The sequence below is a fragment of the Elephas maximus genome, chromosome X (genome assembly GCF_024166365.1).
Source record: "Elephas maximus indicus isolate mEleMax1 chromosome X, mEleMax1 primary haplotype, whole genome shotgun sequence".
In the NCBI taxonomy this organism is placed as follows: domain Eukaryota; kingdom Metazoa; phylum Chordata; class Mammalia; order Proboscidea; family Elephantidae; genus Elephas; species Elephas maximus.
The window spans coordinates 20,755,734-20,782,881 of NC_064846.1; the positions used below are offsets into that span (position 1 = coordinate 20,755,734).

General features: G+C 40.1%; 1 protein-coding gene across 1 annotated transcript; it reads right to left on the reverse strand.

Annotated features, from left to right (window-relative positions):
* Nucleotides 1-224: 224 nt before the first annotated feature.
* LOC126069275 (zinc finger protein 75D-like) lies at nt 225-26,660 on the reverse strand. The gene is made up of 4 exons (XM_049872450.1): nt 26,325-26,660; nt 15,992-16,522; nt 15,407-15,533; nt 225-2,279 (listed from the first exon to the last, which is right to left on the reverse strand). Exons 2-4 carry the CDS (start codon nt 16,403-16,405, stop codon nt 1,570-1,572), a joined length of 1,251 nt encoding a protein of 416 aa, XP_049728407.1. The 5' UTR covers nt 16,406-16,522; nt 26,325-26,660; the 3' UTR covers nt 225-1,569.
* Nucleotides 26,661-27,148: the final 488 nt, after the last annotated feature.

Below are 27,148 nucleotides of genomic sequence, written 5' to 3' on the forward strand. Positions count from 1 at the left end.
CAAAAAAATGTGAATCTGAAGGATTTCTTTGCCAATAATTAATAGCAAGTGTATGAACCAAAGTGATTTGGGTTTGTAAAATAGTATGAACAAACTTTGAACTCTACCAGATTTGAACATCTAGTGAGATTCACATTCAGACTAAGTTTTCAACATTGTGTTCTTTTTGCATTCATTTTTTACTTTTATTAAAGATTAGAAAACCAAAAAAAAAGGAAGTTAAACTGTATGAAATACTAACCAACAAAAGTCTTGACCAACATCATAAATGCAAAACTGACAGAGCAGATATATGTCCACATGTTCCAACTTCCCTGCTCTTTTCCTAATACCGCATTGACTTTTCAGAGGAGATAGTCACTGAGGTGGATGGAGAAGAGAAAAAAGCCACCAACACCAGAACACAGTTTCCCTCTTTCCTGACTTTGACTGGGGCTATCATTTTTTATCACTACAGGCCAAATGCTTTCATTTGCTCTGACACTTCTGAAAGTTTTCTCCTGCTATCACATGTCCACTGAGGCCACAGAGCCACAGAGCTATCCTTGCCATTCTCAATAAATAACAGTTTTGAAGAACCTTCAGATCTTTCCACAGAGCAGTCAGGTGTATGGAGCAGTGGCTAAGCTGCCATAAAAATGAGCCCCCTTTCAGACCTGGAGCAGTGCGGTACCAATTTCAAAGCCTCCAGTTCACATAATGCAAATCAAAGAAAGGCCATTTACCACTGCTCTGCATTTTCTACAAAGAGATGGTTACCTGGATGAGGGCTCAGACTTCCTCCCTCATCATTTCTTTCTATATCTCAGCGTTGAGAGGATCAGTAGAAGGAGCTACATCAAGGGCTTAGAAGGTCCCTAGATCTGGTTTAGCATTCAGGCCTTTGCTGCTTGGAATTCCTGGACAGCAGATATTATGCGGATAGATGCTGGGGGGAGAGGTAACTAGAGTGAGGTGCTTCTCCTGGACCAAAAAGGGAATATTTTCTTCCTGTTCCAGAGTAAATTTCCCTACATACTGGCCTTGACTGTTACTATAGATAAAAAGATAGACATAGAAACTGCCCCCGCCGTAGTAATTCTCTCTGAGCTCCCTTCAGGGGACCTGAATACTCTTCTCTTCCATCTCTCCTGGTAGAGAACTATGTGAGGTCCTAACGGCTATCATATATTTCCCAAGGACCTGATACTTGAAGAATATAGATCAATGAGCATGGGAAACCTCTGAGTATTCAGATATACATGGATGGACGGGCGGATGGATGGACGGACGGACGGATGGATGGACGGATGGATGAATGGATATATGTACACACAGATAAAATATACAGGTATAGATATCTGATAGATATGTTTTCATCCATCTATTTATAAACACCTCAATATGTATCAGTCTTGTGCTAGGCACTGATGATACAATGCTGAATGAGACACACAACTTGGATTCCTTTCAGTGAAGCATGGCATTAACATCTCGTAATCTCCCAGTAATGAGAGTCCTATCATTGATGAGTTATGATTTCATATTCTTTCACCCTTTCTAGGGTCAAGCTCCATATAACGACTTTATTCAGACTGGGGACACAAGACAATCTTCCCTTGCCCTGTGGAGTTTCTGGTGTCTAAGAAGGCTTGACCGCCTGCTAAATTTTCTCTTGCATATGATGCAAGTATAGGGCTGCTCACCTGTGTGGGTTCTCTGGTGTTTAATAAGATGGGAGTTCTGAATGAATCTTTTCCCACATTCATGACATTTAAAGGGTTTCTCTCCTGTGTGGATTCTTTGGTGTGTGTGGAGATTTGTGTTATGACTGAAGCTCTTCCCACACCATGAACATTTATGTGGTTTTATCCCTTGGTGTATCATTAGGTGCTTATTAAGATCTGAACTCCATCGAAACCTCCTATCACACTGTTGACATTTATAGGGTTTCTCCTCAGTGTGAATTCTCTGGTGATTAGTAAGGTCAGAACTCACTCTGAAGCTTTTCCCACATTGCTGACATTTAAAAGGTTTCTCCCCTGTGTGGTCTTTGTTATGAAGATCCATACATTTCAGCACCTCTTGTTTACACATTGACTGTTTACTTCTTTTCTTCCCTGCAAAATTCTGACACTGTTTCCTCACCATGCTTGTACCACCATGATTTTCTTTGCCAGCTGTTTTCCGGGGAGCTTTCACTTCGACCTTTTTTGATATTTTGCCTCCCAGTGCTTGTATTTCTACCTCAGAAAGAGATGTAGGTTGATCATTTCCAGTGTCATTTTGGAGCTTTAACCCTATTGGAAAAAACAGAAGAGTCAATCATGTGTGTCCCAGTGCAAGAAAACCACAGAACTGGAGACAAAATCCCACGATAACTAATCTTTTAAAAATACATAAACAAGTAATTTCTAGTCTGTCTAGACAAGATGGCACAGATCCATTTCTCCCTGCTCCTCTCAGCTAAGCATTACTGCAAACCCAGGAAATAATGAAGAGAAAACAAAGGAGAACTCTAGAAGTGGTAATAAGGAGACAAACTGGTTTGGGACCCCAGGACTAGAAGAAGAATATGCCAGCTCCCAACAGAAGAAGGCAACCCAGATTCAATGTTTCCCGACCCCCAAACTAACAAGAGAATACAGTCCAGGTGGTTTCATTCCTCCCTTGGACCAAATGGGGGCCCCTATGACAATGTCAGGCAAGCCCAACACCACCAGCAAAGGGAATCTATCTGGACTCCTGCTTAGAGAAAATGGCAGGAGAAGTATTCTCTTTCCACAATGGGCCTGAGACTCCCAATCCCCAGTCGAAAGCTACCACGGAGTATGGGCAGAACTAGCAAAAGGGACATACACATATCAAGGCCTGGGACTCCATTTCTCCAATAAGAGACAAGAGGGCCGGGAGGCAGTTCCTGCATGAGGGAGCTAGCCAAAACAAACGGCCCAGCTCAGGAAGCATCTCATCCATCTGGGCCTGACACTACCTTTCCCCACCAAGAGATGCTCAGTGGCCTGGCCTGCGAAAACATCTTCCACCCTGTCAGGAAGCACCAGCAAGGACCAGTAGGAACCCCTGTGCTGGTACCAGATAAACCAAGCAGACCAAAATAATACTGCAAAGGCTCTGAAAATTAAACTGCCATTGGACTCATGGCCACAATATTAGGGAAGAACATGCATGATAAGCTAAAACAAAGTGGCTGCCTGCTAAAATAAAAGATTTAAATAAGATTCAGTCTCTCCTACATAACAGACAAGATGATCAGTATACAATCTAAAAATCATCACACATCAGATGAAGAACCAAGAAGATCACAACTTAAGTGAAAAAAGGTAATCTGATCAATACTACAAATCAGTAATTGAAGACAACAGGAAAATCTCTAAACATATAAGAATGAAACAACGTAATTCTAAATAACCCATGTCTCAAAGGCAATTTTAAAAAATACAGCTGAATGAAAATGAATTACAATATATCACATTATGTGGGATACAACTCAAAAACAGGACCTGGAGGGAAATTTATAGCACTAAATGCTTACATCAGAAAAGGAGAAAGGCCTCAAATTAATAACCCAAGTTCTTACTTCAAAAAACTAGAAAAAGGAGAGCAAAATAAACACAAAGCAAGTAGAATAAATGAAATACTAAGGCTCACAGCAGATATCACAAAACAGAGAAATCAATGAAAGAAAAACCCTGCTGTTTGAGGTGAGGGAAGAGAATTAATAAAACATATCAGTCTCTAGCAAGAGAGAAAAGAAAAAGTGGAGAAGAAATAAATCACCAGTATCATGAATGAAATAGAAGATATCAAACACATCCTGCAACCATTAAATAATTAACAAATTTTACAACAAGCTTTACTATCATATATTTAATATCTTAGAAGATATGAACCAATTTCTTGAAAATTTCAAACTACCAGAAGTCAACAAATATGAAATAAGTGAACTAAGCAACACCAGAACCATTAAATAAATTGAATTCATAGTTAAACTTTCTTGAAAAAAATATTCAGGAACAAATGGTGTCAATGGAGAATTCTTCAAAACATTTAAAGAATCAACACCAATTTTATACAATCTTCTCCAGAAAACATAAGAGAAGGAAAAACTACCCAATTCATTTTATAAGCCCAATATGAACCTGATACCAAAACCAGACAAAGATAGTACCAAAAACAAACACTACAGATCAATATCTCTCATGACATAGATGCAAAAATCATTAACAAAATATTGGTGAATGGAATGCAACAATGCATAAGAAGAATTATATACCATGATCAAATGGGATTTTGCATTTTGGGAACACAAGGCTGAGTGAACATTTAAAATTAATGTATTCCACTCTAACAACAAGCTAAAAAATCATACACTTATATGAATTTACAGAGAAAAAGCATTTAACACAATCCCACATTAATTCATGATAAAATGTCTTAAGTTAGGAATAGAGGATGATAATATCAACTTGATAAAGAGCATCAACAAAACACCTACAGCTAACTTCAACTGTAATGGTGAAATACTAAATGGTTTCAAGCTGAGGTCAAGGCTAAGGCAAAGATGTCTGCTCCCAACACTCTTATTCACCATACACAAGCTAAAGAAATGGAAAGCATTGCATATTACACAATGGTCCATATAGAGAATCCCAAGAAATTTATAAAAAGGAAAACCCTCCTAGAACTAATAAGTGAGGTCAGTAATGTCACAGGATACAAGTTCAAAACACAAAATTCAATGGAATTCCAATACACAAACAATGAAGATGCAGATAACACCAATACATGAAAAATGAAGATGCAGAAATCAGAATTAAAATCACAATACCATTTACAATTGTTCCAATAAAAAGGAAATGCTTAGGCATACACTTTAAAAAACATGTAGAGGAGCTGAATGCCGAAAATTACAAACAACGGATGGAAGAAACCAAAGGCCTAAATAAATGGAGAGGCATATCGTGTTTGTGGATAGGAAGACCCAACATAGTAAAGATGTCAACTCTCCCCAAACTGATGTATAGGTTTAATGTAATACCTATCAAAATGCCTGCAAAGTTTCTTGTAGACATACATTTATTCTGAAATTTATATAGAAAAGTATGGGCCCTAGAATAGCTAAAACCATCTTGACAAAGAATCAAGTGGGAAGAATCACTTTACCCAATACTAAGACTTATGGAACGGCTACAGTAGCCAAGACAGGGCAGTATTGCCGAAGGGATAGACAAAAAGACCAATGGAATTAGGACAGAGAACTCAGGAATTGACACAGACAAATATGCCCAACTAAATTTGAAAAACCCCACGTGTCTGTCACTTTGTTGTACTGTGGGGGCTTGCATGTTGCTGTGATGCTGGAAGCTATGCCACCAGTATTCAGATACCAGCAGGGTCACCCATGGAGGACAGGTTTCAGCTGAGCTTCCAGACTAAGACAGACTAGGAAGAAGGACCCGGCAGTCTACTTCTGAAAAGCATTAGCCAGTGAAAACCTTATGAATAGCAGCGGAATATTTTCTGATATAGTGCCGGAAGATGAGCCCTCCAGGTTGGAAGGCACTCAAAACATGACTGGGGAAGAACTGCCTCTTCAAAGTAGAGTCGACCTTAATGACGTGAATAGAGTCAAGCTTTCAGGACCTTCATTTGCTGATGTGGCATGACTCAAAATAAGGAGACACAGCTGCAAACATCCATTAATAATAGGAACCTGGAATGTATGAAGTATGAATCTAGGAAAATTTGAAATTATCAAAACTGAAATGGAACACATAAACATCAATATCCTAGGCATTAGTGAGCTGAAATGGAATGCTATCAGCCATTCTGAATTGGACAATCATATAGTCTACTATGCTGGGAATGAAACTTGAAGAGGAATGGTGGTGCATTCATTGTCAAAAAGAATATTTTAAGATCTATCCTGAAATACAACACTCTCAGTGATAGGATTATATGCATACCCTACAAGGAAGACCAGTTAATATGACTATTATCAAATTTATGCACCAACCACTAAGGCCAAAGATGAAGAAATTGAAGATTTTTATCAACTTCTACAGTCTGAAATTGATCGAACATGCAATCAGGATGCACTGATAATTACTGGTGATTGGAATGCAAAAGTTGGAAACAAAGAAGAAGGATCGGTAATTGGAAAATATGGCCTTGCTGATAGAAACAATGCCGGAGATCGAATGGTAGAATTTTGCAAGACCAACAACTTCTTCATTGCGAATAACTTTTTTCACCAACATAAGTGGCGACTATACACATGGACCTCACCAGACGGAACAAAGCAATCAAATCAACTACATCTGTGGAAAGAGACAATGGAAAAGCTCAATATCATCAGTCAGATCAAGGCCACGGGCCGACTGTGGAAAAGACCATCAATTCCTCATATGCAAGTTGAAGCTCAAATTGAAGAAAATCAGAGCAACACAAGAGACAAAATACGACCTTGAGTATATTCCACCTGAATTTAGAGATCATCTCAAGAATAGATTTGACGTGTTGACCACTAATGACCAAAGAGCAGATGAGTTGTTGAATGACATCAAGGACATCATACATGAAGAAAACAAGAGATAACCAGAAAGACACGACAGAAAGAAAGACCAAAACAGATGTCAGAAGAGACTCTGAAACTTGTTCTCAAACGTCGAGCAGCTAGAGTAAAAGGAAGAAATGATGAAGTAAAAGAACTGAACAGAAGATTTCAAGGAGTGGCATGAAAAGACAAAGTATTATAATGACACATGCAAAGAGCTGGAGCTAGAAAACCAAAAGGGAAGAACACGCTCGGCATTTCTCAAGCTGAAAGAACTGAAGAAAAAATTCAAGCCTAGAGTTGCAATAGTGAATGATTCTACGGGGAAAATATTAAACAATGCCAGAAGCATCAAAAGAAGATGGAAGGAATATACAGAGTCATTATACCAAAAACAATTAGTCAACGTTCAACCATTTAAAGAGGTAGCATATGATCAGTAACTGATGGTACTGAAGGAAGATGTCCAAGCTGCACTGAAGCCGTTGGTAAAATACAAGGCTCCAGGACTGACGGATTATCAATTGTGATCATTCAACAAACAGATGCAGCACTGCAAGTGCTCACTCATCTATACCAAGAAATATGGGAAGACAGCTTCCTGGTCAACCGACTGGAAGAGATCCATACTTATGACTATTCCCATGAAAGGTGATCCAACTGAATGTGGGAATTATCGAACAATACCATTAATATCACATGCAAGCAAAATTTTCCTGAAGGTCATTCAAAAGCGGCTGCAACAGTATATTGACAGGGAACTGCCAGAAATTCAGGATGGATTCAGTAGAGGATGTGGAAAGAGTGATCTCATAGCTGATATCAGATGGATCCTGTCTGAAAGCAGAGAATACCAGAAAGATGTTTACCTGTGTGTATTATTGACTATGAAAAGGTATTTTTGTGGATCATAACAAATTATGGATAACACTGCAAAGAATGGGAATTCCAGAACACTTAATTGTGCTCATGAGGAACCTTTACATAGATCAAGAGGCAGTTGTTCAGACAGAACAAAAGGATACTGTCTGGTTTAAAGTCAGGAAAGGTGTGCATCAGAGTTGTGTTCTTTCAACAAACCTATTCAATCTGTATGCTGAGCAAATAATCTGAGAAGCTGGACTATATGAAGAAGAGTGGGGCATCAGGATTGGAGAAGACTTATTAACAACCTGCGTTATGCAGATGACACAACCGTGCTTGCTGAAAGTGAGAACCACTTGAACCACTTACTGATGAAGATCAAAGACCACAGCCTTCAGTATGGATTGCACCTCAACAAAAAGAAAACAAAAATCCTCACAACTGGACAAATAAGCAATATCATGATAACTGGGGAAAAGATTGAAGTCACCAAGGATTTCATTTTACTTGGATCCACAATCAAAAGCCATGGAACCAGCAGTCAAGAAATCAAAAGACGCATAGCATTGGGCAAATCTGCTGCAAAGGACCTCTTTAAAGTGTTGAAAAGCAAAGGTGTCACCTTGAAGACTAAGGTGCGCCTGACCCAAGCCATGGTATTTTCAATCGCATCATATTCATGTGAAAGCTAGACAATGAATAAGGAAGACCTAAGAAGAACTGACACCTTTGTTTTTTTTTTTTTAATAATATTTATTGAGCTTTAAGTGAACGTTTACAAATCAAGTCAGTCTGTCACATATAAGCTTATATACACCTTACTCCATACTCCCACTTACTCTCCCCCTAATGAGTCAGCCCTTTCAGTCTCTCCTTTCGTGACAATTTTGCCAGTTTCTAACCCTCTATACCCTTCTATCTCCCCTCCAGACAGGAAATGCCAACACAGTCTCAACTGTCCACCTGATACAAGTAGCTCACTCTTCCTCAGCATCCCTCTCCAACCCATTGTACAGTCCAATCCATGTCTGATGAGTTGTCTTCGGGAATGGTTCCTGTCCTGGGCCAACAGAAGGTTTGGGGACCATGACCGCCGGGATTCCTCTAGTCTCAATCAGGCCATTAAGTCTGGTCTTTTTATGACAATTTGGGGTCTGCATCCCACTGATCTCCTGCTCCCTCAGGGGTTCTCTGTTGTGCTCCCTGTCAGGGCAGTCATCGGTTGTGGCCGGGCACCATCTAGTTCTTCTGGTCTCAGGATGATGTAAGTCTCTGGTTCATGTGGCCCTTTCTGTCTCTTGGGCTCATAGTTATCATGTGACCTTGGTGTTCTTCATTCCAGTGGGTTGAGACCAATTGGTGCATCTTAGATGGCCACTTGTTACCATTTAAGACCCCAGACGCCACATTTCAAAGTGGGATGCAGAATGTTTTCATAATAGAATTATTTTGCCAGTTGACTTAGAAGTCCCCTTAAGCCATAGTCCCCAAACCCCTGCCCTTGCTCCGCTAACCTTTGAAGCATTCAGTTTATCCATGAAACTTCTTTGCTTTTGGCCCAGTCCAGTTGAGCTGACCTTCTGTGTATTGAGTATTGTCCTTCCCTTCACCTAAAGTAGTTCTTATCTACTAACTAATCAGTAAATAACCCTCTCCCACCCTCCCTCCCTCCCTCCCTCGTAACCAGAAAAGTATGTGTTGTTCTCAGATTATACTATTTCTCAAGATCTTATAATAGTGGTCTTATACAATATTTGTCCTTTTGCAACTGACTAATTTCACTCAGCATAATGCCTTCCAGGTTCCTACATATTATGAAATGTTTCACAGATTTGTCACTGTTCTTTATCGATGCGTAGTATTCCATTGTGTGAATATACCACAATTTATTTAACCATTCATCTGTTGATGGACACCTTGGTTGCTTCCAGCTTTTTGCTATTGTAAACAGAGCTGCAATAAACATGGGTGTGCATATATCTGTTTGTGTGAAGGCTCTTATTTCTCTAGGGTATATTCCGAGGAGTGGGATTTCAGGGTTGTATGGTACTTCTAACTTTTTAAGAAAACGCCAGATAGATTTCCAAAGTGGTTGTACCATTTTACATTCCCACCAGCAGTGTATAAGAGTTCCAATCTCTCCACAGCCTCTCCAACATTTATTCTTTTGTGTTTTTTGGATTAATGCCAGCCTTGTTGGAGTGAGATGGAATCTCATCATAGTTTTAATTTGCATTTCTCTAACGGCTAATGATCAAGAGCATTTTCTCATGTATCTGTTAGCTGCCTGAATATCTTCTTTAGTGAAGTGCGTGTTCATATCCTTTGCCCACTTCTTGATTGGGTTGTTTGTCTTTTTCTGGTTGAGTTTTAACAGAAACATATAGATTTTAGAGATCAGGCGCTGGTCGGAGATGTCATGGCTGAAAATTCTTTCCCAGTCTGTAGGTAGTCTTTTTACTCTTTTGGTGAATTCTTTAGATGAGCATAGGTGTTTGATTTTTAGGAGCTCCCAGTCATTTTTGGTAATGTTTTGTATTCTGTTTATGCCTTGTTTTAGGGCTCCAAACATTGTCCCTATTTTTTCTTCCATGATGTTTATCGTTTTAGTCTTTATGTTTAGTTCTTTGATCCACTCAGAGTTAGTTTTTGTGCATGGTGTGAGGTATGGGTCCTGTTTCATTTTTTTGCAAATGGATATCCAGTTATGCCAGCACCATTTGTTAAAAAGACTATCTTTTCCCCAATTAACTGACACTGGGCCTTTGTCAAATATCAGCTGCTCATATGTGGATGGATTTATATCTGGGTTCTCAATTCTGTTCCATTGGTCTATGTGCCTGTTGTTGTACCAGTACCAGGCTGTTTTGACTACTGTGGTGTATAATAGGCTCTAAAATCAGGTAGAGTGAGGCCTCCCACTTTCTTCTTCTTTTTCATTAATGCTTTACTTATCCGAGGCTTCTTTCCCTTCCATATGAAGTTGGTGATTTGTTTCTCTATCACATTAAAAAATGTCATTGGAATTTGGATTGCAAGTGCATTGTATGTATAGATGGCTTTTGGTAGAATAGACATTTTTACTATGTTAAGTCTTCCTATCCATGAGCAAGGTATGTTTTTCTACTTAAGTAGGTCCTTTTTAGTTTCTTGTAGTAGTACTTTGTAGTTTTCTTTATATAGGTCTTTTACATCTTTGGTAAGATTTATTCCTAAGTAGTTTATCTTCTTGGTGGCTACTGTGAATGGTATTGATTTGGTGATTTCCTCTTCGATGTTCTTTTTGCTGATGTAGAGGAATCCAAGTGCTTTTTGTATGTTTATCTTATAACCTGAGACTCTGCCAAACTCTTCTATTAGTTTCAGTAGTTTTCTGGAGGATTCCTTAGGGTTTTCTGTGTATAAGATCATGTCATCTGCAAATAGAGATAATTTTACTTCCTCCTTGCCAATCCGGATGCCCTTTATTTCTATGTCTAGCCTAATTGCTCTGGCTAGGACCTCTAGCACAATGTTGAATAAGAGCGGTGATAAAGGGCATCCTTGTCTGGTTCCCGTTCTCAAGGGAAATGCTTTCAGGCTCTCTCCATTTAGAGTGATGTTAGCTGTTGGCTTTGTATAAATATAGATAGATGGATGGATGGATGGATGGATGGATGGATGGATGGATGGATGGATGGATGGATGGATGGATGGATGGATGGATGGATGGATGGATGGATGGATGGATGGATGGATGGATGGATGGATGGATGGATGGATGGATGGATGGATGGATGGATGGATGGATGGATGGATGGATGGATGGATGGATGGATGGATGGATGGATGGATGGATGGATGGATGGATGGATGGATGGATGGATGGATGGATGGATAGACAGATAGATAGATGGATGCCCTTTATTATGTTGAGGAATTTTCCTTCAATTCCTATTTTGCTGAGAGTCTTTATCATAAATGGGTGTTGGACTTTGTCAAATGCCTCTTCTGCATCAATTGATAAGATCATGTGGTTTTTGTCTTTTGTTTTATTTATATGGTGGGTTACATTAATGGTTTTTCTAATATTAAACCAGCCTTGCATACCTGGTATAAATCCCACTTGGTCGTGGTGGATTATTTTTTTGATATGTTGTTGAATTCTATTGGCTAAAATTTTGTTGAGGATTTTTGCATCTATGTTCATGAGGGATATAAGTCTGTAATTTTCTTTTTTTGTGATGTCTTTACCTGGTTTTGGAATCAGGAATATGGTGGCTTCATAGAATGAGTTAGGCAGTATTCTGTCATTTTCTATGCTTTGAAATACGTTTAGTAGTAGTGGTGTTAACTCTTCTCTGAGAGTTTGGTAGAACTCTGCAGTAAAGCCGTCCGGACCAGGGCTTTTTTTGGTTGGGAATTTTTTGATTACCGTTTCAATCACTTTTTTTGTTATGGGTCTATTTAGTTGTTCTACTTCTGATTGTGTTAGTTTAGGTAGGTAGTGTTTTTCTAGGAATTCATCCATTTCTTCTAGGTTTGCAAATTTGTTAGAGTACAATTTTTTTGTAATAATCTGATATGATTCTTTTAATTTCAGTTGGGTCTGTTGTGATGTGACCCATCTCGTTTCTTATTTGGGTTATTTGTTTCCTTTCCTGTATTTCTTTCGTCAGTCTGGCCAATGGTTTATCAATTTTGTTAATTTTTTCGAAGAACCAGCTTTTGGCTTTGTTAATTGTTTCAATTGTTTTTCTGTTCTCTAATTCATTTAGTTCAGCTCTAATTTTTATTATTTGTTTTCTTCTGGTACCTGATGGATTCTTTCATTGCTTGCTTTCTATTTGTTCAAGTTGTAGGGACAGTTCTCTGATTTTTGCTCTTTCTTCTTTTTGTATGTGTGCAGTTATTGATATAAATTGACCTCTGAGCACTGCTTTTGCTGTGTCCCAGAGGTTTTGATAGGAAGTATTTTCATTCTTATTGCATTCTATGAATTTCTTTATTCCCTCCTTAATGTCTTCTATAACCCAGTCTTTTTTCAGCAGGGTATTGTTCCGTTTCCAACTATTTGATTTTTTTCCCCTAATTTTTCTGTTATTGATTTCCACTTTTATGGCCTCGTGGTCTGCGAAGATGCTTTGTTAATATTTTGATGTTTTGGATTCTGCAAAGGTTTGTTTTATGACCTAATATGTGGTCTGTTCTAGAGAATGTTCCATGTGCGCTAGAAAAAGAAGTATACTTTGCAGCTGTTGGGGGGAATGTTCTGTATAAGTCTATGAGGTCAAGTTGGTTGATTGTAGCAATTAGGTCTTCGGTGTCCCTATTGAGCTTCTTGCTGGAAGTCCTGTCCTTCTCCGAAAGTGGTGTGTTGAAGTCTCCTACTATAATTGGGGAGGTGTCTATCTCACTTTTCAATTCTGTTAAAGTTTTTTGTGTGTATCTTGCAGCCCTTTCATTGGGTGCATAAATATTTAATATGGTTATATCTTCCTGGTCAAATGTCCCTTTAATCTTTATGTAGTGCCCTTCTTTATCCTTTGTGGTGAATTTAACTTTAAAGTCTATTTTGTCAGAAATTAATATTGCTACTCCTGCTCTTTTTTGCTTCTGGTTTGCTTGATATATTTTTTCCATTCTTTGAGTTTTAGTTTGTTTGTGTCTCTAAGTCTAAGGTGTATCTCTTGTAGGCAGCATATAGACAGATCGTGTTTCTTTATCCAGTCTGAGACTCTCTGTCTCTTTATTGGTGCATTTAGTCCATTTACGTTCAGCGTAATTATAGATAAGTATGTGTTTAGTGCTGTCATTTTGATGCCTTTTTGTGTGTGTTGTTGACAATTTCATTTTTCCACTTAGTTTTTTGTGCTGAGACGTTTTTCTTTGTAAATTGTGTGTTCCTCATTTTCATAGTAGTTGAATAAGATGTGTGGATTGTATATCAATATCAGTATCAATAAGTGGGCTGCGATAATATAGTTTTCTAAAACGTTACCATCACAGGTCCTCTATGTATTATTTATTTTATATATAAATGTGAGGCTACAATTATCTAAATAAAAATTTCAATTAAGAAATACAGGAACAGAATATTCCAAAGTTGAGCCCTTATAAGGTTCTTCACATGTGTACATTTAACTCTAAGTTATTCTCCAAGATTGTCTTTGTACTCTTGAAGACCTTGGATCTATGGTTCTTTCCCTTGCTCAAAACAGAACGTTTTGGAATTAGGGTACAAACATAATGCTGTGAGAAGAAAATCTTAAGGCTGTGGACTGCCATCTTAACAGTGAATTGGTCCACTAATTCCAGACTATTTCAGGAAGACAGTGACCCTTTTGAACTTTTTTTTTTTTAACCCAAGCGATTTAACGGGTAAACTCTTGATAGATTATCTAGAATATACTCTACTGTGGTTGTGGGAGAATATACAATGAGAGAGCTAAAAAACAAATCTAAGGTGTAGAGATGAAAAAGATATGGGAATCCAGTATATATTGTCTATCTTCTGTCACCAGGAACACCCAGTTTAGACCACAGGGAAACTAAGCTCCAGAGGTGGCAGAGAATATGTTCTGGTTTATTAATGCTTTAGGAATACACACTCTTGTGCTGAATGAGGCCAGGTCCAGTGGAACCAGCTGGAAGGTCTGTAATTGGGTTACATATGGACAACTGGTTCCTACAATAATTACACTGAATTTATTTAGCATCTAAGCATGACGTACTGGCTAGGAGAGATTTGTAACATTCCCTAGAGCTCACTGGTTCACATCCTAGTGGAGGGGACAGACCAGAATCACTTGAGCAATTTTTCAAACTATGGGTCTCTGGGTGGTGGTCACTCAGGCATCCCATAAATACGTATTGAGTGTCTATAGTGGATGAGGCACTGCTCTAGATTCTGGGGAGAGCAGTGAATAAGAGTGAGGAAGATAAAGTCTGCCATTCTCATGGAACTTACGTTCTATTGGGAGACTCAGAATCTAGGGACAATGAATATATAAATGAAGTAATGAATAAAATAATGTCAGAAAGTGAGAAATGTTTTGAAGGACACTGAAGTAAGGTAAAAACAGAATAGTGACTGGTTTGGGGTGGAGTTATTTTACATAAAGAGATATTCAAACAGCAACCTGAAAGAATGGAAAAAGTTTAGAAATGTGAAGAGGTGGAGTGTAAGTGTGCCAGGGAGAGGAAGTGGGAAGGAAGAAATGAGTTAGTGAGTTCAAGAAACAGCAAGAAAGTCACTGCAGCTAAACAGGGCTGAGTATGGGAGAGAATGGTAGGAGAAGAGGGTATACAGGGAAGTAGGGAACAGATCAAGTAGGATCTTGTGGACTTCGGTAAAGAGTTTGGATTTTATTCTGAATGTGAAGAGAAGGCATCACAGGGTTCAAAGCAGGGAAAGCTCATGATCTGATTATATCTGTAAGAGACCACTCTGGCTGCCTGTGTGGAAAACAGAATGGAAAGTTGAGAGCAGAAGCAGAGGGGTCCCAGGTGGAGAGTTGTTGTTGTTGACTTGGGTTTGAGATAATGGTGGCTTAGACTAGGTAGGTAACAGTGGAAAAGGATGAGACATAGTTGGATTCAGGATACACTTTGAGGGTAGAACTAAGGAGGCTTGCTGAGGGACTGGTTGTGGGGTGTGACAGAAAGAGTGGTACAAAGGACGACAATGAGGATTTTGACCTAAGCGTTTGGGTGAATGGTGGTGCCGGTTACTAAGATAGGAAAGACAGGAGAGGGGTATGTTTGCAGGGCAGAAGAGGGGGGTAGATCAACAATTCTATTTAGAATAAGGAAGTGGAGCATGTGTATTTGGGAAACACTCTCCAGGTGGTCTGGATACATCTTTCCCCTTCCCCACACCATCAAGTTCTTAAAAAACAATCAGCTATTCAAAGAGTGGGACTCTCTCACAGGGATATATTCTACATAAACTGAGAACAGAATAGAACAATCAAATTCTACACAAAGGAAAGAGTGAATCTTTACCAAGACAGATGGCAGTCTCATAGAGTTCCTGCATCACCTCGTTGTAGAGGACCTTCTGAGTGGGGTCCAATAATTCCCACTCTTCCTGGGAAAAATTCAGGGCCACATCTTCAAAGGTCAACAAACTCTAAAGAAGAGAATGGGCTTTAGGTCAGTACTTGCTACTACACAAGTAGTCCAACCATCATCTCTGAGTTGTATGGTAGCCCACACACTGAAGAAAGTAACAGTACATGATAAAAAGAGAGAGTAGCCATGAAGGAAGAAGCCAGAGGGATCAGAGTAAACAGCATGGGAGATGCCCAATCCCCACTGTGCCAAGCCTGGTTGCTTAGGGACAGTACCCGGGGTGAATACACCTCAGAGCACCTGCTGGGCAGTGTGGGTCATGGGCAACAGGAAAAGATCCTAAACCTGTGGAAGACTATGCTGGGGACCTATGGTTTCAGGGCCAGTCTCAGCTGTCCTAAGGGAACAATAGAAGAGTGACCCAATATCCATCTCATTCCTCATGAACTGCCCATCTCCCCAGTAGTCCCACCTGTATCCTATTTCATTGTATATGTCCGGAATCTTTCTTCTCACCTCATTCCTCCTTTGATCAGATTTTCCCTGAAAGTGTTGGACCAGGGCCACAGCCTCCTCGATGCTCTGTGGATGATGCTTCTGTATCTGGGTCTGGAGCTCCCTGGGCAGAATGGCCAGGAACTGCTCTAGCACCAGTAGTTCCAAGACCCGCTCTTTGGAGTGGATCTCTGGCCTTAGCCACCGACGGCATAATTCCTGAAGTTGGCTGACAACCTGGAGAGGTCCAACTGCTTCAGGATAGTAGAAGCTCCGGAAGTGCTGGCGAGAGCTCTCAGGATCGAGACTATTTGTCTGTGGGGTGAATTTCTTACTCTCACTGGAGCTCTCTTTCACAGATCCCTTAGTCTCCAACACAGACCTCATCTGGGGGTTCCACCAACATGCAGCCACCTTGAGAACTCCCATCATCATTTTGCTCTAGGAATAATTTTACTCCTGTGTGTGACAATCTGCTGGAACCACCTTTGACAACTGAGGCCCCTTCAGGTTTGGTACAAAATCAGTGAAAAGGTCTTCTTCATGAGGATACTGAGGGAGGGCAGAAAAAATAGTACATGTCAAAAAGAAAGCCATAGGAGGTTCCAGCTAAAATGGTGGCTTAGACTGATGCACTAGAACATTCCCCTACAACAAAGACTTGAGAAACTAAGTAAAACAGATAACAAATAACGACCTCAGATCCCTGAACATCAATCGTAAGCCTGAAGAATTGGACCGAGCACTGATTGGAAGGAGAGATAGAATGAAAATAACAAGAACATTGAGATTCACAGATTGTCTGAACCCAGACTGCCAGCTGTTATGGCATGGTCATTTGGGGACAGCAACAAGAAGCATCCATCAGTGAAGAGCCCAGGGAGGTAACTTCACGGAAACACAGCAGGAAGCAGTGATGCCGAGTAGATAAATCTGGAAAGAAATGAATGGCTGTACTAACTGCTCATGCCAATGCAGAAGGTCCACACTGTTCCTCAAGTTCCTAACCACTCGACACATGGCACCTCACATCAGGCAAGAGACCTACTCTTGCACCTTCATGCAATCATCCAAGGAAAGATATACATGCCTAACAACAAAGGACCCCTGTGGGTGTATGACCCACTATACCCACATGTGAGAGAGGAAATCACACCCAGCCAACTGGCAGCACCAAAGTCATACATAGACCAATATCATAAAACAACAGCAACTGAGGTAATATAAAGGAAGGTGGACAATTCAAAGAGAAAGGAAAACAACTAAGTTCCTGATTTATCAAACAAAAAAGTAGATAAAAATGACAAACTCTCTGTTAACCCAAACCTGAAACCATTCCCAAAGCTCACTCTTCATACAAAGATTAAACAGGCCTGTAATTTTTCTTTTTTTATAATATAAAAAATAATACACGTGAGAAATGTGCTTCTTAGTTCAATCAAATATATGAGACCAAATGGGCAACTCCTGTCCAAAAGCAAGATGAGACGGCAGGAAGGGACAGAAACTGGTCGAATGGACACAGGGAAGCCAGGATAGAAAGGGGGAGTGTGGCATCACATTGCAGGGATTGCGACCAATGTCATAAAACAGAATACGTGTAAATTCTTGAATGAGAAATTAACTTGAGCTGTAAACTTTCACCTAAAGCACAATTAAAAAGTTGAGCAACAACTGGAAAAAATGACAAATGTACAATCCATAAAGACATATATAATTAAATAAAATAAAATGGCAATGTTTCAAAGACAGCAGTCAATTACAAGTCATATGAAGAGGCAGGAAAAGATGGCTCAAACAAGTGAACAAAATAAAAAGACAGAACAGCTCTCTGAGGAAGAACAGATAGTGGAACTACCTGACAAAGACTTAGAAAAAAAAAAACTAGTATTAAGGCTCCTCAAAGAGATCAAGGAAAACAGAGAAAGAAAGTTTAGAAGAAAAAAGCAAACTCAATAAAGAAACAGAATCCTTACCAAAATAACTAGAATTTCGGAAACTAAACAATAAAATAACAGAAATAAACAACTGATGGAAGGATACAGAAGTAGAATTGAAACAATGGAAGAAAGAATCAATGAAATGGAGGACAAAACTTTGATATTAATTTTTATGAGGAACAGTGAAAAGACTGAAGAAAAACAAAGAAACCCTAGGGATTATGTGGGACACCACCAAAAGAAATAATATATGCAAATTAGGAATTCCAGAACAGAAAGGAAAAAAAAAAGAGTACAGAAGGAATTTTTGAAGAAATAATGGCAGAACACTTCCCAAGAATCATGAAAACGGGAAGATTTCCATCCAAGAAGTTCGATGAACCCCATATATGATAGACCTCAAGAGAAAGTCACCAAGACATATCATGATCAAACTTTCCACATCTAAAGGCAAAGAAAGAATTTTAAGAGCAGCTCATGAAAAGTGAAATATCACCTTCAAAGGGGACTCAATAAGACCAAATGTTGATTTCCAGTCAGAAATTATGCAGGCAAGAAGGTAATAAGATGACTTATACAAAGCCCTGAAATTAAAAAAAAAAAACAACCCTGTCAACAAAGAATTATATATCCAGCAAAATTGTCTTTCACAAATGAGGGCAAACTTAGGACATTCTCAGATAAACAGAAATTAAAGGAATTTATAACCACCAGACCAGCCCTATGAGAAATATTAAAGGGAGCCGTTCAGAGAGAAAACCAATGGCATCAGACAACGACCTGAGATAAAGACACATGACAGCATCACGAGATACCAAGCCAGGTAAAGATATCACAATAGTAAAAAAAAAGTTATAAAATTGATTACAGGGACTCCAACATACAATGGTGTAGTTTTAGAACTTCCACATGGTGAAAAAGCTGAGGCTAAAGATAAAAAAGATTTTTTTAAATATAGGATTTTAAATCTAAATGTTAAGGTAACCACAAAGAAAACTGATAAATCTATCTACTAAAACAAAGAAGAACAAAAAGACTCAGTAAACACAAAAACAACAATAATAAAGGAACCAAACCAAACCCATTGCCATCAAGTCAATTCCAACTCATAGCAACCCTATAGGACAGAGTAGAACTGTACAAAAGGGCTTCTAAAGCTGTAAATCTTTATGGATGCAGGCTGCCAAATTTTTCTCCTGCAGAGTGGCTGGTGGGTTCATACCACCGACCTTTTACTTAGCAGCCGAATGCTTTAACCTCTGCACCATCAAGGCTCATAATAAAACAAAGGAAAAAAATTCCATATACAAAAGAACTCAGCACAGAAAGAACAAAGAAACCACAAACACCACAAAAAAAAAAGTGTAACAAAATGGCTGCAGTAAGTTCTTCCCTGTTGATAATAACACCAAATGTAAATGGATAAAATGCTCCAGTCAAGAGACAGAGAGTGGCAGAATTGATTAAAAAAAAAAAAATGACCCATCAATATGTAGTCTACAAGACATGTACCTTAGGTACAAAGACATACATAGGTTAAAAATGAAAGCATGAAAAAAAAAAAAAAACATACCAAGCAAACTGTAACCAAAAGAGAGCAGGAGTGGCAATATCAGGCAAAATAGACTTCAAGTCACAATCCATTATTACAGACAAAAAAAATTATAGAATGATAAAAGGGGCAATTCACCAAGAAAATATAACAATTATAAATATTTATGTACCCAATGCCAGAGGCCCAAAATTTATAAAGCAAACTCTAACAGAATTAAAAAGAGAAATAGAGAGATCTACCACAATAGTAGGAGATTTCAATATACCACTTTTGACAATAGATAGAACAACTAGAAAGAAAATCAATGAAGATATACAAGATCAGAATAACACTATTAACCAAATGGACCTAACAGACATATATAGAACACACCACCCAACAGCAGCACAATACACACTCTCTAATGCTCATGGAACATTCTTCAGAATGTAGGTCACAAAGCAAACCTCAACAAATTTTTAAAAACTGAAATCATACAGAGCATGTACAGTGATCAATAACAGAAAGAGTAAGAAAAAATAAACACATGGAAACTAAATAACACACTGCTGAAAAACTATTGGGTCACAGAAGAAATTAAAAGTGAATTTAAAAAATACTCAAAATCAAACGAAAATGAAAACATAACATAACATAGCAAAACCTATGGGACATGGCAAAAGCAGTGCTCTGAGGGAAATTATAGCAATAAATGTCTGAATTAAAAAAGAAGAAAGATCCAAAACCAATAATTTAAGCCTACAACTCAAACAAATAGAAAAGGTAAAGCAAAAGAGGATCAAAGCTACCAAAAGAAATTATAAACATCAGAGCAGAAGTAAATGAAGTAGAAAACAGAAAAACAATAGAAAAAATCAACAAGACCAGAAGCTGGTTCTTGAATGGATCAATAGAATGGACAAACCAATGGCTACACTGACAAAGGAAAAAAATGAGAAGATGCAAATAACCAAAATAAGAAACTAAGTTAGAGACATAGCAACATAGCCAAACAAGATAAAAAGGATCATAACAACTTAACAAAATACAAGTAGTCCCCAACTTACAATGTATTCCAGTTACCATGAACCTCACTTACAACAGTCTTTTTTTTTAATTATACTTTACATGAAGGTTTACAGAGCAAATCAGTTTCTCATTAAAAAATTAATACACACATTGTTTTGTGACATTGGTTACCAATCCCACATGTCAACATTCTCCCCTTCTTGATCTTGTTTCCCTATTACCAACTTTCCTGTCCCCTCCTGCCTTCTCATCCTTGCCCGTGGTCTGGTGTACCCATTTAGTCTCATTTTGTTTTATGGGCCTGCCTAACCTTTGGCTGAAGAGTGAACCTCAAGAGTGAATTCAGTACTGGGTTAAAATCTTATCTGAGGGCTATACTCTCGGGGTTTATCAAGTCTCTGTCAGGCCAGTAAGTCTGGTCTTTTTTTGTGAGTTAGAATTTTGTTCTACACTTTTCTCCGCCTCTATCCAGGACCTTCTGTTGTGATTCCTGGCGAGCAGTCGGTGGTGCTAGCTGGGCACCATCTAGTTGTACTGAACTCAGTCTGGCGGAGGGTTGATGTGGTCTATTAGCCCTTTGGACTACTCTTTCCCTTGTATCTAGTTCTCTTCATTTTCCTTGCTTCTGAAGGGGTGAGACCAGTGTTCTGTCTGCTAAAAGGCTTTTAAGACCCCAGACGCTACTCACCAAAGTAGAACGTAAGCCATTTTCTTTATAAACTATGTTATGTCAATTGAGCTAGACCCAAGACCATGGTCCCCACAGCCCTCAGCCCAGCAATTCAGTCCCTCAGGGAGTTGGGATGTATCTATGGAGATATATCATCAAAAAAAAATGTCAAAATCTATCCTGAAGTACAACACTGTCAGCGATAGGATAATATCCATACACCCACAAGGAAGACCAGTTAATACGACTAGTATTCAAATTTATGCACCAACCACTAAGGCCAAAAATGAAGAAATTGAAGATTTTTATCAGCTGCTACAGTCTGAAATTGATCAAACATGCAATCAGGATGCATTGATAATTACTGGTGATTGGAATGCAAAAGTTGGAAATGAAGAAGTATTGGTAGTTGGAAAATATGGCTTTGGTGATAGAAACAATGCCGGAGATCAAATGATAGAATTTTGCAAGACCAATGACTTCTTCATTGCAAATACCTTCTTTCACCAACATAAACAACAACTGTACACTTGGGCCTCCCCAGATGGAACACACAGTAATGAAACTGACTACATTTGTGGAAAGAGACGATGAAAAAGATCATTATCATCAATCAGAACAAGGTCCGGGCCCACTGTGAAACAGATCATCAATTGCTCATATGCAAGGTCAAAATGAAACTGAAGAAAATCAGAGCAAGTCCACAAGAGCCAAAATATGACCTTGAGTATATCCCACCTGAATTTAGAGACCATCTCAAGAATAGATTTGATGCATTGAACACTGGCGACCGAAGACCAGAGGAGTTCTGGAATGACATCAAGGACATCATACATGGAGAAAGCAAGAGGTCACTGAAAAGACAGGAAAGAAAGAAAAGACCAAGACGGATGTCAGAGGAGACTCTGAAACTTGCTCACGAACATCGAGCAGCTAAAGCAAAGGGAAGAAATGATGAAGTAAAAGAACTGAAGATTTCAAAGGGCGGCTTGAGAAGAAAAAGTAAAGTATTATAATGACATGTGCAAAGAGCTGGAGATGGAAAACCAAAAGGGAAGAACACACTCAGCGTTTGTCAAGCTGAAAGAACTGAAGAAAAAATTCAAGCCTCGAGTTGCAATAGTGAAGGATTCTATGGGGAAAATATTAAATGATGCAGGAAGCATCAAAAGAAGATGGAAGGAATATACAGAGTCATTATACCAAAAAGAATTAGTTGATGTTCAACCATTTCAAGAGGTGGCATATGATCAGGAACCAATGGTACTGAAGGAAGAAGTCCAAACTGTTCTGAAGGCATTGGCAAAAAACAAGGCTCCAAGAACTGATGGAATATCAATTGAGATGTTTCAACAAAAAGATGCAGTGCTGGAGGTGCTCACTCGTCTATGCCAAGAAATATGGAAGACAGCTTCCTGGCCAACTGACTGGAAGAAATCCATATTTGTGCCTATTCCCAAGAAAGGTGATCCATCCGAATGTGGAAATTATAGAACAATATCATTAATATGGAAACCCTAGTGACATAGTGGTCAAGTACTACAGCTATTAACCAAAAGGTAGGCAGTTCGAATCCGCCAGGCACTCCTTGGAAAATCTACGGGGCAGTTCTACTGTGTCCTATAGGGTCACTATGAGTCGGAATCGACTCAACGGCAGTGGGTTTTGGTATGGGTTTTATCACTAATATCACACGTAAGCAAAATTTTGCTGAAGATCATTCAAAAATGGCTGCAGCAGTGTTTTGACAGGGAACTGCCAGAAATTCAGACTGGTTTCAGAAGAGGATGTGGAACCAGGGATATCATTGCTGATGTCAGATGGATCCTGGCTGAAAGCAGAGAATACCAGAAGGATGTTTACCTGTGTTTTACTGACTATGCAAAGGCATTAGACTGTGTGGATCAAAACAAATTATGGATAACATTGCAAAAAATGGGAATTCCAGAACACTTAATTGTGCTCATGAGGAACCTTTACATAGATCGAGAGGCAGTTGTTCGGACAGAACAAGGGGATACTGCCTGGTTTAAAGTCAGGAAAGGTGTGCATCAGGGTTGTATCCTTTCACCATGCCTATTCAGTCTGTACGCTGAGCAAATAATTGGAGAAGATGGACTATATGAGAAAAATGGGGCATCAGGATTGGAGGAAGACTCACTAACAACCTGCATTATGCAGATGACACAAACTTGCTTGCTGAAAGTGAAGAGGACTTGAAGCACTCACTAATGAAGATCAGAGACCACCACCTTCAGTATGGATTGCACTTCAACATAAAAGAAAACAAAAATCCTTACAACTCGGCCAATAAGCAACATCATGATAAACAGAGAAAAGATTGAAGTTGTCAAGGATTTCATTTTACTTGGATCCACAATCAACACCCACGGAACCAGCGGTGAAGAAATCAAAAGACACATTGCACGGGTAAATCTGCTGCAAAGGACCTTTTTAAAGTGTTGAAGAGCAAAGATGTCACCTTGAAGACTAAGATGCGCCTAACCCAAGTCATGGTATTTTCAGTCGCATCATATGCATGCAAAAGCTACACAATGAATAAGGAAGACCAAAAAAGAATTGATGCCTTTGAATTGTGGTGTTGGTGAAGAATATTGAATATACCATGGACTGCCAAAAGAACGAACAAATCGGTCTTGGAAGAAGTGCAAACAGAATACTCCTTAGAAGCAAAGATCCCGAGACTGTGTCTTACATACTTTGGACATGTTGTCAGGAGGCATCAGTCCCTGGAGAAGGACAATATGCTTGGTAAAGTACAGGGTCAGTGGAAAAGAAGATGCTCAATGAGATGGATTGACACAGTGGCTGCAATAATGGGCTCAAGCATAACAATTCTGAGCATGGTGCAGGAACAGGCAGTGTTTTGTCCTATGGTACATGGGGTCATTATGAGTTAGAACCAACTGCACAGCACCTGACAAGAACAACAATTAGCCATTAGAGAGATACAAATCAAAACCACAATGAGATATTATCTCACCCCTGCTAAAATGGCACTGATTTAAAAAAAAAAAAAAAACAGAAAACAAATGCTGGAGAGGATGAGAGAGATTAGAACCCTTATCCATTGCTTGAGAGATTGTAAAATGGTACAACTACGATGAAAAACAGACAGTACGGTGCTTCTCAAAAAACTAGAAATAGAACTACCTTATCCTCTAGCAATTCTCCTTCAAGGTATATACCCAAGATATCTTGTTGTAGATTGAACTGTGTCCCTGCAGGGTAACGCTATTCAGCTATATGCATCCCCTCCATAATGGAATCAGCTTTGCTCTTCCCCAAAGCATGCTGGGGACGAATTCGAGATGGACTCAGGCTAAGGTACAAGGCTGAGAGTGGCATGACTGGGTCAGCAGCCAAGGCCAAGTAATGACTTAGGAACAAAGAAGGAAAACATTTGGACCTGGACGTGAAGTCCCTGGGACATATAAAGCAAAGTCCCTACAGAGATGAGACATCTTGACAAAAATAATAATAAAAATAACGAAATCACTTCTGCTCCTGAGAAGCTTTTGTTATGTGTGTGGATAGCCATCAGAAAAGCCCCTATGCTGAGAGTGGAGAACAGTCAACGAGGAGACTGGTCTTAACCAGCTGGCTCCAGAGGCTGAAGCACTATGTGCTCCAGAGCAAAGAGATGTGTAATCGACCACCTCCTGGATTTAAGAGAGGACCGTCCATGGAGATTCACACACCGTCCTAGACTGGGCCTCCGCCCATGGACTGCCACTGTCATCAGAAAACGCTGGATAGCACAGGAAAGCTGACTCACCTACCAGACCCTGGCCAAGGCTAAAACCTGTGCAGGAACAGATTCCCAAGCTGACAGGCCAGGGTATTCTTGGCAGGTAAATTATATCAGGGCTTTTTATCCTATACAGAGGCTTCCACTGGATCTTGAATGAACTCTTCACACTCTTTATCACCCCAAGACATAGGGGCAAGGGAGCACTTCAATGGACAGGTTTCAATGGCTGATGGGAGGGGACAAGACAACCCCAGCCTGGACCATGCATCTCAGACAAGCAGTCTGGGGTCTCAGTGCAGCAGTTCCCTGCAAGGAGATTTCTTCTTTGTGCCGTAAGTTTGATCAAACTGTCTATTCTGTAAAATGTGTTTCTTTGGTGTAGAGTTGTTCCTGACAAAAGATCTGGGTTCCACAAAGGAACTGACCAAAGCCCACAAGAGGAGGCCAAGCCTATGGCTCCCCTGCCGAGGGGTGGGAGTCTCCTCACCCCTCACCTAGAGGCGTGGCCAAGGTGCACTGCAGGTGCAGGAAGCCCTCCGCTGGTGACAAGGTACTGGAGGCCACATGTTGAAATGATCATACACTGGACCCCCACTAACAAGCAACGTGTTTTGGCTTTGGTGGACACTGGAGCAGAATGCACCCTGATGTATGGTAACCCAAATAGGTTTAAAGTTCCATGAACAGCTATTTATGGGTGCAGGGGTGGAGCCATCAGGGTGCACCAAATCAAACTAGGGCTGCAGATTGGAAGGCTACCCCAAAGGTCTACCGAGTACATAGCCCCGATACCGGAATACATTCTGGGCAGAGGTATCTTGTTGGGGCTGGAGCTGCAGACCTCTGGTGAGTTCCACCTGCAAGTGAGAGCCATAAAAACTGTAGTACAAGGTAATGCTAAATGGCCCCCTGTGCAGTTGCACTCCCCATCTCGGGTCATGGCCCTTAAGCAGTTACCACCTCCCTGGTGGGTACCAAGAAATCACTGAGGCCATGCAGGAGCTACACCAGTAGGGATTCTGAGACTGACCAAGAGCCCCTCCAATAGTCCTGTCTGTGCAAGCCGGATGGCTCCTGGAGAATGATGGTAGACTACTGGGAGTTGAATAAGGTGACTCCTCCCTTGTTTGCAGTTGTCCCAAAATCATGCAGATGATGGGGCAAATAGGGGAGGCATTGGGCACTTACCACTTTTTGCTCGACTTGGCTAATGCTTTCTTTAGCATCCCTCTACACTCAGACGGCCAGAACTTACCACTTTGTGCTCGACTTGGCTAATGCTTTCTTTAGCATCCCTCTACACTCAGTTTGCCGTCAGTTGAGAGGTGAGGTAGTGGACTTTCACTGTGCTCCCACAAGGGTACCTGCGTAGTCCCACCATATGCCATGGCATGGTTGCCACTGACCTCAAGCAGTGGATTCCCCCTGCTGACGTGGCCGTATTCCACTATATTGATGATCTCATGCTGACCTCCGACTCGTTTGCTTCTTTGCAGACAGCAGCTGGTGAGGTAGTCACACACCTCCAGTCACAGGGATGGGCAGTGAACGAGGGAAAAACACAGGGGCCTGGTTTGTTGGTCAAGTACTTGGGTGTTATCTGGTCGGGGAAGAGGCAAGTAATGCCTGAAGCTGTGATAGATAAAGTCCAAGCCTACCCATGCCCAGAAACTGTGAAGCAACTACAGGCACTTGTTGGGCTCCTGGGGGTACTAGCACCCCTTCAAGCCTCATTTAGCCAAAACCCTATGGGCCCTATCTAGGTCAGTGAAAAAAGAAGTGAGACTGAAGGAGAGAGAAACAAAAAGATTGGATGAGAAAGTGATATGTGGGGCTAGAGGGGAAGAGTATGAGTGAGAGAGACAGAGACACAGAAAATGTGAAGAAAGGAGCAGTGTGGGACAGAGACAGAGACAGAGGAATAGGAGGCCTTCCAGCAGACAAAAGTCGCTGTAAAACAAACACAGGCTTTAGGAGTGCTATGGAAACCCTGGTAGTGTGGTGGTTAAGTGCTACAGCTGCTAACCAAACAGGCAGCAGTTCGAATCTGCCATGTCCTCCTTGTAAACTCTATGGGGCAGTTCTACTCTGTCCTATAGGGTCGCTGTGAGTTTAAATCGACTCGACAGCACTGGCTTTGGTTTTGGTTTGGTTAGGAGTGCTAATACAAGGTCAGCCGTGGCAAATGTACATACCCTGTTACCCCGGGTGAGGCCTGTGGCTACGGCAA

Coding starts and splice junctions, on each gene's coding strand:
- LOC126069275 (XM_049872450.1), bottom strand. CDS start 16,405: ATGATGATGGGAGTTCTCAAGGTGGCTGCATGTTGGTGGAACCCCCAG. Junction 15,534..15,991: donor CTGATCAAAGGAGGAATGAG/GTGAGAAGAAAG, acceptor TCTCTTCTTTAG/AGTTTGTTGACCTTTGAAGA. Junction 2,280..15,406: donor TGAGACTGCCATCTGTCTTG/GTAAAGATTCAC, acceptor TTTTTCCAATAG/GGTTAAAGCTCCAAAATGAC.